Consider the following 13,073-nt stretch of genomic DNA (forward strand, 5'->3'; position numbering starts at 1 on the left):
TAACTGTGCAGCAGTAGTACACAGGCAGACTTAGAATCCATTATGAATGGTGATTTGGAACTTGCAGACTTTCAGCATAGTGTTGGTTGGATTCTACATCAGTAATCTTTCTGTGTATTCTGAACCACCCATAATCCACTATGATGGATTTTGGGTTGCAGATGTTTTGGCATTCAGTTAAAAATCTCACAATAGGGGTAGAAATTATCACTAAGGTAATCAAAATGAAATGGTTGAGAGAGGAGGATTGTTGATGCAGAAGTAAAACAGAATGTGAGAAACAAACTGTTTCTGAGGAGAAGGATATTTTAAAATATTGAAGAAAAGGCAAAAAGGGGAGAAGTTTTGGAGTATTTCAGTTGTTTGCTTCTATAAATGTTGTGTAGAAAAGGTCATTCTCCTTTTCTATATAATAGTATTAAAGGCAAATACCAGGTATGGAAAAGCAGCAGATGTAGATGAAAGTAAACCTAAATTGCTGAAAGTGAGAGGAAATAGTATTATGCAGTTAAATCTCCTTTATCTGCTAGTTGTTTTCACAGTACCAGAATATCGGATGAAGGCATTAATTGAAACAAATATATGAAAATGAATCAAAATGTGGAAAATTACAGAAGAATTTCACTCTTCAATATACCAGGTAAAATCTGGGCAAGTGTTTTAGGAAAAAGGGTTAGAAGTGTTGAATGTAATTAGAAGTTGAATGTAATTCAGATTTAAGGCCAAACAGAGGATCCCAGAATAATATTCACATTGAGACAAAGTGGGTTAGAAATATCGTTGAGCATAAAGCTTGATGAAGAATATCAGTTTTAAGTCAAACAAGAGATGCCAGGATCAGATGTTCACACAAACAAATTATCAAAAAGTCATGGGAACATAATAAGAACCTATTTTTATTATAGGTTCTTATGTTATGTTTCCATGATTAAGATTTAAGAACTTGAAAAAAAAAAAAAAAAAAAAAAAAGAGAGAGAGAGAGAGAGAAAAGCATGATAAATATGTCTAGACATCTGCTCCTTTAAATTTTAAAAAAAATATGTCATCAAGAATTAGCTTTCAAAGGGAATAAAAAGGTTGTGTGAAAATGTAAAAATACAATTAAATCATAAAAATAAGAAATAAACAAAGCAGCACTTGCAGGGAGGTGTATGCTCACACCAAAGGAAGTGTCACTTTTGCAACAAATGAATAAAGACAGGAAAAAAATCACAAACACTACCTTTTCAGGGAATGCCAGCACTTTTGAACTCCAAAAAGATTATATTTTAGTTGTTGACTTATATCCAGCCATAGGTCAATGGGTATCCTAAGATGAATAGACATACCAAATGCAAATTTAAAATGTTGACCCAGCCAATCAAGAGGTCAAAATCAAATAAATTTTCAAATTTGCCTTAAACTGAATCATAATAAATAGAATTAACGTAAATAAATTCAACCAGTCATGATAAGATCATTAAGGAAAATCAAATGATAGAATGAATTAAAAACAATGAAGAGAATGAACATTCAAACTAGGGCTTCTCAAATATACAGTTTTTTTTTTTTTTCCCTCCCTTTCTTTCCTAGATTTCCTGGGAAATTTTTCTGATTCCTGGAAATGGTTATATAAATTTAGAAAAATCGACTGTTTATGTTTATATATTTAATAAAATTAAACAATTTACAGAAAACAAAGAAAGACTAGAACATAATATTTCTTTATTTACAACTAAAATAAATTTCTTTGTGAAAATTAACTTTCATTTTAAAAAATGAAGCCTTTTTATTTAAAATTTCGATATTTACAATCAGAAATGAAATTTTTTTTTATGTATTTTGATAACTCCTTAAAAAACACAAAGCATCAATACTCCTATCACTAAGGCTAGTTCTCAACGTTGTGATAAATAACCGACTGCAGAAAATGCTCTCTTGATTCAACAGAGGTCGGTGGAATGGTTTTTAGTAAATCAACTGAATGCATAATGTTAGATGCTCTGTCCCCAGTTGCCTTGAATTGCAATTCTTACTTCAAAACTAGGCCTAAACACTGTTTGTGATCCTGAGAAAAAGTTGAAGATTATGCAAGTTTTGTCTTAGATTGAATCGCTGCTTTTAACTTGTCTCTCAATGTCATGGGATTCATGGGTTGTGCAATTTCTTGATTTTCTTCATCTACTGATTTTGAAGAGTTGGGGCTAGGTGGAGATTTATCTTCGTTGAAAAGTCTAATCAGTGTCACCTTAGCAAATTCAAATAGTGATTCTTTGTTTGGTAATGGTGGAAGGCCAGGAGTCAACTGCAGAATTCACGTAATTTTCCCCAGTATTTAAATATTGAAGCAGGCCAACCAAAGTCGTATTCCTTCTCTTGTTAATCTGTTTTATAAGAGTTTTTTCATCTTATTGGCGAGTTCTGACTTTTGTTGTTATAACTCATTAATAATGAAAGCAAATATATGCCTTCAGCAATTAGCAAGTTGCATCATGGCTGCATAATTTCTCTGTACCAATTTTTACTGGCTGCAGGGTTTAAACGAAATCTTGCACAACATCAAATTTTTCATAGTTAAACTTTGATTTTCTTTAATATCATTTAATGCTTTAGAAACTACTGCTCTTCTTAAAAATCTCTCAATCATACCCAATAAACTGTCCCAGCGAGTTTTCGAATCTAAATTAGCATCTTTTTGCAACCATGTTCTGCTTTTACATAGTTTTGAAGAATTTTATTCTTGAAAGGGGATATCCTGAATATTTTTACAATTTTTCTTAACCTTTTTTATAGTTTCATTAATGCCTGTAAATTTTTTGGTGCTGCTTTCTTCATCTACATTGGCAATTAGATCTATTTTATCTGCAAAAGCTAACTCCTAAATTTCAATTGCTGTATTCAAATCATCTAACTTGTTTTCATGGTTGTCATCTGACTTGTTTTCTCCTTGATTTCTACCCGAATTGATTATTTTCTTATAAAATACATCACATACAGCCAGATGACGCCATGTGCATAACATAAGTGATGATAGCAGCTCATTAATTTTCCAAATTTAATCATCACACTTGCACCACTATGACACATGCAACAGTGTGCCTCTGAATAGTACTCAGCCTGAATTCTTCTAGCTTAGCTTAGCTTAGCTTCTGCTTTAACAGCATCTTCTGCAGAAAAAGAGCCAAGAATACCTACCATTCCTAAATTCCAAAATTGATCTTCATCCATATGAACGTTCATATTTAGGTATTGTACCTGTATTTTTGCCAAAATTTCATTTTTAACTTGGGCCTTGATTATATCATATTGTTTATGTATAATACTCATTACAGCACTAGGATTTACAGGAAGAGGATTTACCTTTGCCTCATATTGCCTACTTATGACGTTACTCTTTGTAATTGCATTTACAGTGAATCTGTCTACAGCAACAAGTCTGCTTATAATTTCTTCTAGAGTTTCTTTCTCCTTCTTGAGAAGGAGAAAGAAACTCTAGTTCTGTAATGTTCCCTTTCGTTTACCTGCAGAAGAGCATGCCACAGATAAGATCACTGCACCTGCAAACATCTTCAATGTTTGCAGGTGCAGTGATCTTATCTGTGGAGTGCCTCAATTTTAAGTGTCGAATAAAAACACTAGTTAACCAGCCACGACACAAAGTGGAATGACATTTTATGCATTTTGCAATTTATTCTTTAGAGTTCATTATGAAATATTACCAGACAAAAGATTTTGAATTAGACATGGGGGTTTGAATTTAAAATCTAATACTATGAATGATACAAAAAATTGTATTGAAGGGGAAAAGAATGCACAGTTGAAGGTTGAAACTGCAGGCGATTGATATTAAGAGCTAACTAACTAGTAGCTGAGTTGGGACATGTCGCATGATTCTAATTCAGTGAGTTGCATGAAGTACAGGCCACAGGTAGTAACTAATCAAAGCAGCAGGCTCAGCACATGGCACTGTGTCAGTCAGGGGTGACAACTGACATTTTTCATTACCAAATTGGCAGGAATTTGGTAATTAAATTTATTTGGTAATGAAGGTATTCTGGTAATGAAAATGGTGATATTTCGTAATAATAAAGTAATACAGGGTGTCCCAAAATATTGGTATAAATGTTTAGGGGAGGTAGGTAACATCTAAAGGAATGTGAATCGCAAAAGAACCCATAACCGGAAACATCACGGGAAAGTAGTAGCAGAGGCACAAGAAGCAGAAATGACATGAGACAGTAATTAGTGGCAAACATTTATTTGACATAATATTAACAATGGAGTACGAGATGGATGCACTTCATGATGATACAACAGATGCTCGAAGGTTCCACCATGAGACGCGTTGCATGCGTGACACTGACGCAGCATGGATTGGCGGACACGGTCGAACACACCTGGAGTTTGACAGTAGCAGCAGTGCAGACGAGTCTCGCCACGAAATCCATTTCCATCTCCACAGGTGATTCATACATGATAGATTTGAGGGCCCCCCCACCGAAAGAAATCAAGGCTCGATAAATCAGGTGAGCGTGGGGGCCAGGCAACTGTTGCTTGGCCCCCACGGCCAATCCATCAACACCCAAAATGCCTGTTCAATTGGTCACGAACACACCTTCCATAATGGGCAGGTGCCCCGTGATGTTGAAACCAAATGTTGCTTCTCACATTTGATGGAGCATCGTCAAGTAACCCTGGTAGAACTTGTTCAAGAAAGATCCGATATTTAGCGGAGTTCATGCTGGATGGTAACAGGTATGGGCCACAATCACTTATAAGTTTATCAAGTGGAAATCTGCTGTACACCAATGTAAACAGTGAAAGGAGTGAAGGTGAAGTTGGGTTTCTGGTCCATAAAGATTTTAAAAACAACATTTTGGAATTCAAAAGTACATCACCAAGGGTGTCAAGACTAATACTCAAGATTTCTAAGAGGTACAAGCTAAAGATTATAATGATTTATGCACCAACATCGAGCCATGATGATGAAGAGGTTGAAGAAATGTACACCGAAATTGAGTCTTCTAGATGAGCAGAAAACCCACTACACTATTATTATGGGGGACTTCAATGCTAAGGTTGGAAAAAGACAAAACAGCGCAGAAAGGGGAACTATAGGAAATTTTGGAATTGGTGAAAGAAATGAAAGAGGTGAAAGACTTGTGGAATTTCAAGGACTGTCAGTAATGAACACTTTTTTTCAAGAAAAGGGTGAACAGAAAGTGGACATGGAAGAGTCCAAATGGATTAACTACTAATAAAATCGACTTCATCCTCACTAACAGAAGATATATTGTGAATGATGTTACCGTCCTGAATAAGGTAAATGTTGGAAGTGATCACAGAATGGTAAGATGTACACTTGATATAGATGTAGGAAAGGAATGGAAAAAAGTGACTCAAGTAAATAATACAAAGGTCTTTGAGATAACAGAAGAGGAGAAAAAGCAGTATGTACTGGAACTTAAGAACAAGTTTGAGCTTCTGCAGACTGCTCAGGACCAAGATATCGACGAAGAATATTAAAACTTTCTGGAAGTGATAAAGCCCAAGAAACCTATAGGAAAAAAGAAATCCAAAGAAGAAAAAATTAGTCAAGAAACACTTGTCATGATGAATCGAAGACGACAAATGAAGAGCAAGTAAAAAACTGACAGGGAGAAAATTGAGTATACTGAGTTATGCAAAGCCATTAGAAAGAGACTCAGAGGGGACATAAGAAGATTTAACACAAGAAAAGTAGAACAAGCATTAAGGGAAAACAAAGGATTTAAATCAGCAGCCATGAGCAGTAATACAGAAAGACAAATGATACTGAAACTGAAGAATAGCGATGGTGTACTTATAAACATCAGAGAAGGCATAATTCAAATAGCAAAAAACTACTATAGAGAATTATACAAGGAGTAGGGGAATGATGCCAGCAGTGGAGAAGATGGATTGCAAAGTAGCAACACATACGACATACCTGATATTCTTCCTGATGAGGTAGAACATGCATTGAAGAAAACGAAGAATCAGAAAGCCCCCTGGGAAGATGCAGTTGCTGTAGAGTTGTTAAAATTGGGAGGAAGAGACAACACAAAAACTGGCAAGGCTCTTCACAAAGTGCATTAGAAAAGGTGTGACGCCTAAGCAGTGGAATAATGCAATCATAGTTTTGTTGCATAAGAAAGGAGATAAATCAGAAATTGGAAATTATAGACCAATTAGCTTGTTATCTCACATCTACAAGTTGTTTTCAAGGGTCATTACTAACAGATTAGAAAGAATACTTGATGAGAATCAACCGAAAGAGCAAGCTGGCTTTAGGACAGGATTCTCAACTATGGATCACCTTCACGTAATATCACAGCTAATGGAGAAAGCAAATGAATATAAAACACCATTATGCCTGGCATTTGTGGATTATAAAAAGGCATTTGACTCCATACAGCATAAGGCACTGGAAAGACAAGGCATAGTACCCCGTATATTATGATTTTGAAGAAAATATATGAGAGTGCTACCTCCTTTTTATTAGACTAGACAAAGACAGTAGGAAATTTAAAATTGAGAAAGGAGTTCGACAAGGAGACACAATATCTCCGAAGCTATTTGCTGCTGCCCTTGAGGAAGCTTTCAGAAGATTAGACTGGTCGCAGAAAGGAGTCAATGTGAACGGAGAGTACCTAAATCATTTACGTTTTGCGGATGACATTGTGATCATAAGCCACGATCCCAAAGAATTAGAGGTAAATCTTAATCAGTTATGCACTGTTAGTAAGGATTTTGGACTAAAGATGAATATGGCTAAAACAAAAGTAATGATGAACAAGTATGCCACAGAAAGGAGCAGTAATTGAAAAGGTGGGGTCATATACTTATCTGGGACAAGTTATTAGCTGTAATAATGATAAATGTCTGGAAGTCAAGAGAAGAATAAATTTTAGATGGATAGCATTCAGGAAATATAGTCACATACTGAAGAGCAATATCCCAGTTTGTCTGAAACGTAAAATAATGAACCAATGTATACTCCCCACCATGACTTATGGAAGTGAAACTTGGGCACTCACCAAAAGAATGGAAGAGAAGCTTAACTGTGCCATTCTACACAGCGAAGAATGGAACGAATTATATTGGGAATCAGACAGTTAGATAAGAAGAGAAACACATGGATTAGGCAGCAAACTCAAGTAAAGGACATTCTTATCAAAACTAAAGAACTAAAATGGTCTTGGGCAGGACACATAGCTTGAAGATTTGATGACAGATGTACTAAGAAAATAACAGAATGGTACCCAAGAGGAGCTAGAAGGAAAACCTGGAAGACAAAGGCGGAGATGGATAGATGAAATTCATGAGTTTGTGGGTAGTAAATGGATGGCCAGTGCTCAAAACAGAAGGAACTGGAAAGTTGCTGGAGAGGCCTTCATCCTGCAGTGGATTGAAAATGGCTGATGATGATGATGATGGGCCGACTAAGCAGTCACCGATCATACCTGCCCACACATTTATTACGAAGCGATGTTTTGTCGCATGAGGGCACACACTGTGTGGGTTGACATGAGCATTGTGCTGATTGAATAAGCCTTCCCGAGTGAAATAAGCCTCATCCGTGAACAAAACATAGGCTGGAAAATTCAAGTCTTGAACGCTTTCTTGGAGAAACCACTGTGCAAAAGCCACACGTGCAGGATGATCTTGGGGGGGAGCAGTAACTGAATCCTTTGGAGATGAAAGGGGTGTAAGGAATTGTCGTGCCACATGCTGTACACTGCAACGAGACACTCCTGAGGCAGAGGCAGCGGCACGTGTGCTGGTAGTCGGATTATCCTGGACGGCATTCAACACACTTTCTTTCATGGCAGGAAGTTTGCGTCGAACATGGTTTGCCTGCACTACTCCTGTTACCTCTAAATGACCCATAAGGGCACAAATTTTGATGCACACCACAAACAAACTGTGGTCCGGTACATGTCTGTCTGGGAAGCGTTCTCCATAAATTTGTTGAGCGGCTCGTCCATTGCCCTCTGCTAATCCATACACTAGGTGCATGTCTGCCAGCTCACAGTTTGTATATTGATGCATGCTCTTCGTGCGGCGACTACTGCTTGAATGAGTAAACCAGAAATTTTCCCTCTCGTGAACTGATGAACAGCGCCGTGTACTGATTTACGGTGAAGTTTCCGGTTATGGGTTCCTATGCGATTCACATTCCTTTAGATGTTACCTACCTCCCCTAAACGTTTGTACCAATATTTTTGAGACACCCTGTATATCAAGTATGAGATTTTAAATCCTCCAAAAAGTCAAATTCATTTAAATATTCTTATTCTATTCATAAGACTGACTAACAGTTAGTACTCCTGTTTGCTTACATATCAACGTACTATGTACGTAGTTTTGTTTTAGTTAATTCCCGGTAATTAAAAAACCAATAAAAATGTGGAATCCTGTGAAAACAGGATGCCGGAATCTCAGGAAAGAAGCCCTAATTCAGACTAAATAAAATAGAAAATATAATGTCAAAAAGTATTCTGGTTTTGTCAGTGATGCTGTAACTGTGTTTAATTGTATATCATGTGAAGTTAAAATAACTAGGCAAGTTGAAACACTACAGTGAGTAGCCTAAACAAAATTAGGTAGTGGACTTTGAAAGCTCTAGGTTTTGAGAGATATGACTTAAAAGTGTCAATAACCGTTGAATTTGTGGCTTACAATATTTTCCCTGTTTTGCTTGGACTGTGTAGATAAAGAGATTACTAAATAATTACTGCAGCTACATCTTAAAAAAATGGGAAAATATAAATATATAGCATTAATAGTGGCAAATGATGCAAAAAAAGAAAATTTAGAGTATCAGCAAAAGAAAAAAAAAAAAAAAAGTTCCAACAGGCAACTTCTTACACTAATTCTCTGGTCTTGTTCCACCTGTCCTTTTTTACAAAGCATGCTTTCCTGACAGTAAATCACTACCTTGATGCATCTAACAATAAAGAGATAATAGCAGGAATAGTATTAGTAATGACAAATGATGTATAGAAGCAAGCTTATACAGTACCAGCACAAAAAAAATTCCTCACCTTATCTTTTCTGTCCCCTCCAATAATTTGTCTAATTCTTTCTTAAATTTATTCAGCCTACTCTGAATGCAATTTTTCATACATCTATCCTATAACCCTCCTTTTTCAATTAAAAATGAATACCTCTCAGAGAACTACCTTGACTTTTCAATATACCAGCTACTGCATCTATTGCATCCATCCAACCTGGGTTATCACCGACCTGTTTCTTTTCTTCCACAAATGGTGACAGGATTTCCTATCTAGAAGCAGCATGCTGCTTACATAGCACAGGTCTTGCTATTCATTAAAATGTATACAGATAGCTCCAAAACAGATACGAAGGCATGTGTGATGTAGCAGTTGTCTTAAACATAGTTTAGCATAACTTTCAGCCAAATTTATAGAATCTGTACAGCCAAACTCCAAGCAGTAGCTATAAACCAAATAGTGTTATAAAACTATTGCATACAGCGTGATTTTCACAGACTTCCTCAGTGTGATGTGTACCATGCAGCATGACATTAATAACAATCATGTGGTACCAAGACAATTCAGAATGCACTGACAAAGCTCACTAAATGATGAAATTTTGTTGAATTCCTGAGTACACGGGAATCAAGGAAAATGAAAAAGCACTACAACAAAAAAGGGCAGCAGGCATATAAATCCTACTGTCAAAGTACTATATGCAAACTATAAATACAACATCCAAATCAGTGGCAAGAGGGAAAGACTGAAGTTACTCTTTGCTATGCACAATATTCAGTATAAACTTTTTCAAATTAAGCAAGAGTTACTACATCAGAAAATCCAGCAAAAGAATAATCAGACAATAACATTCTCACCAGATTAAGAATAGGGCATGTGCTTTTTTTACCCAGTCAAACTGTTCTTAGTTCTTTACAAAAGAAAGAAAAATAGCTTTCTATGTTACTGACCCAAATCTGGGAAAGACACTTACTCTGCAACACCTTTTGGGTGATGGAAATAATATATCACAAATTTTTAAATATCTGAAATTAATATATATATACACAGTCGATTCCAGTTAATTGGGACACATCGGGACAGATCACTTTGGCCCAATTAAGCGAAATTTTAATGAGCTGAAAAGCACATTCTAACGGAGGCAAAAAGGGATGAATAAAATAAAGGGAATGTGGTATTTAAAGAAAGCACACTGTATTTAAGTTATATTGGTACAAACATTTATTTAAAAATAACTAAAGCTAAAAGCAAACAAAAAAATGTACGTATGTAAAATTAAGATACAGTACAGAATAACGTCCGTGTCAAGCAAACATTACACATTACTTAAGAAAAAAATTATGAAGTTTACCTTGACGTGTTCTCTTTATGGACTGCAATTGAACAAAGTCGGCGCAGGTATCTAATGCTGATAAAGGACTGCCTTCATTGCCTTCCTGCATGAAATAACATCTCAATTCAGCGATACATTTCCTGGCATCCTGGTTAGTCACTCGCTTAGGTATATAAGCGAGTGACTAACGAGTATATCATCGTCATCATTTTCTTGGTCTTTTGGTGTCTCTGAGTGTTTTGCCACAATTTGTTCAATAATCGTTTCCTCATCTTCATTTTCATCGTGGCATTGAAGGTTAAAAATTCTTCACAATTTTGTACCTGGTGCAGTTCCAAAGCCATTTCATTTTCTGTACAGCTTATTGCGTCTGAATCACAATTAGTCGTGAAACCACATTTAGCAAAACAATTCCGAATTGTTTTGCTGCTTATTCCTCGCCAGCTATTGGCGATAAATTGTACAGCTTTTAACATTGGAACTTTTGCACTAACCTCTATTGATTTCGAAGATGATGTCAGCAGATTTTCCTCAATTGCTTCAAGGATGTGATTAACCAGCTTTCCACTATGATAATAGGTCTTCAAATTTTTTATAATTCTTGCGTCCATAGGCTGTATCAGAGATGTGGTGTTAGGGGGTAAAAATTCCAGTTCAATATTTTTTAAACCAGCTACATTAGTGTGTGCAGTGCAGTTGTCCAATATCAACAGAATTTTTCTGGACTTCCGTTGCAGTTCCGCGTCAGAGTTCATTAGCCATTGTGTAAAAATATATGTAGTCATCCACACCTTCTTATTGGCATAATACGAAACTGGCAAACTGCCTATTGTAAGCCCCTTGAAACAACGAGGTTTGGCACTTTTACCAATAACCAAAAGTTTGAGTTTATCATTTCCTGACATGTTTGAGCAGCACAACACTGTTACATGATCCATTGCTTTCTTTGAACTGGACAGTGTTATGTGTTGATAGCTGAGGGAACCATCCGGCGTAGCACGATAATACAGACCTGTTTCATCGGCATTGTAAATGTCATCCCCACTAAATTTTTTTAAGCAACTTTGGCAGTTTTTGAGATTTCCATTGCTCAGCACTGTCCTTCTCGCCATATGCTTTTTTGTAACTAAAGTCATGTCTACACTTCTATCGAGACAACCAACCATCCGTCACTTTGAAATTTACGTGACCTAGCTTTTTGGCCAACTCTTCTGACTTGATTTTTAGCATAGGGCCGCTTACATGCACTCCTCGTTTCGATACAGTGGAAAACCATTGATTCAAAGCATCTTCGATGTCTGGATCTTTGCCTTCCCTCTTTCGCTTATGAGATGTTTTCTTTAAATCCACGTGCAATGTCCACTCCTCTAAGTTTTTCTTGTTGCTGTAGCAGTCGTGAAATTGTAGATTTTGGCATCTTTATTATCTCTGCTAGCTGACGATGACTGATGTTAGGAGGTTGACTTTTTATCTTGTCAAGAATAGCGATTTTTTTCTGAAAGCAGCAACTATTTACGTGGCATCTTGACATGGTGGCATTGTGGTCTTAAATGTACTGAAAAAAAGGGAGGGTGAAACCAAAATCAGTGCACTGTTTGGTACAGTTTTTAATCTATTCTAACCCACAAGATGTATACATATGTACCTAGTGTGATCATAAACAATGGCAAGCAAAATTTCTTCAGAATCCAATTACCAAGACACAGAACAAACGTAAAACAACCACTGTACAGCACGACTTCGCAATAACTGACTCGGCTGCTGCCCGCATGATCTCTTTGTTATGAACCATCTAAATTAGTTTATTGTTCAATCACGACCTTCATTGCCCCAATTAAGCGGCGAGTTGACCCAAATAAGCGGAACAAATTCAGGCTAAATATTTGTTTTGTTTCTGTTCTTCATAATTTGTCCCAAATAAGTGGCTGCCCTGATTTACCAGAATGCATTATATTAGGTTTCTTGTGGTATTTTTTTTTTTTTTTTATAGATCATTCTGATTTTCTGACACTTTTTTTTTTTTTTTTTTTTTGCATAGAAATCTAATATTTATTTTTCACAATCCAAGGTTGAAGTAGTATCGGGAGATCTGGTATGTCCAGAAACAGGAAGGAAGTTTTCAATTAGGGATGGAATTCCAAATATGTTACTAAATGAAGATGAAGTTTAATTCATAACAAGTAATTTATAATACATTCTTTTGCATGTATCATCAAGTATAAAATTTCATGTTTCATGATCAGTTCACTGTTTTGTTACATGTTTAAAAAAAAGTGTAAATATATACTGTTTGTATTTTTATTATGTATTGTTATTATCTTTATTAAAATTAGTCAATGAAAAATAAAAATGAGAGTGCATTATATAAGTACTCTATCAGAACAGACAGTGTAGTTTTTAATTACAAGCAGGTTTCTGAGTTTTATAGTCTAATTCTTGCCACTGTATGCCAGTTCCAAATTTGTAACTTATTGAACAAAAGAGAGCAGTGCTGGTTGGACTCAATATTTAGCACACCACCTACCTGCTGCAAAAAAAAAAAAAGAAGAAACAAGTTAGTTACTGTATGCAATGTGTTACGTTTCAGGCACATTAACAAATAGCAATTCATTGTTTATAACAAAAAAAGCCAAAGCAATGTCTTTTTGAATGAACTGAGATTATTTTGTTTCTGCACATGTTGCCTACTTAATCCTCCAATCAATTCATGGGAGCAGACTTA

At 35.9% G+C, this 13,073-nt stretch overlaps 1 protein-coding gene across 1 annotated transcript in view; it reads left to right on the plus strand.

The window, feature by feature from the left end:
- Positions 1–12,556, plus strand: part of Trmt112 (tRNA methyltransferase subunit 11-2) — a 70,347-nt gene extending 57,791 nt beyond the window's left edge. Inside the window, exon 4 of the mRNA XM_090371881.1 lies at positions 12,420–12,556. Within this exon, the coding sequence (XP_090228007.1) occupies positions 12,420–12,521 (102 nt within the window). The 3' untranslated portion in view covers positions 12,522–12,556. The remainder of the gene's footprint in view (positions 1–12,419) is intronic.
- Positions 12,557–13,073: the final 517 nt, after the last annotated feature.

Source organism: Mastigoproctus giganteus, chromosome 4 (assembly GCF_048544385.1).
Source record: "Mastigoproctus giganteus isolate SK-2022 chromosome 4, ASM4854438v1, whole genome shotgun sequence".
Classification (NCBI taxonomy): Eukaryota; Metazoa; Arthropoda; class Arachnida; order Uropygi; family Thelyphonidae; genus Mastigoproctus; species Mastigoproctus giganteus.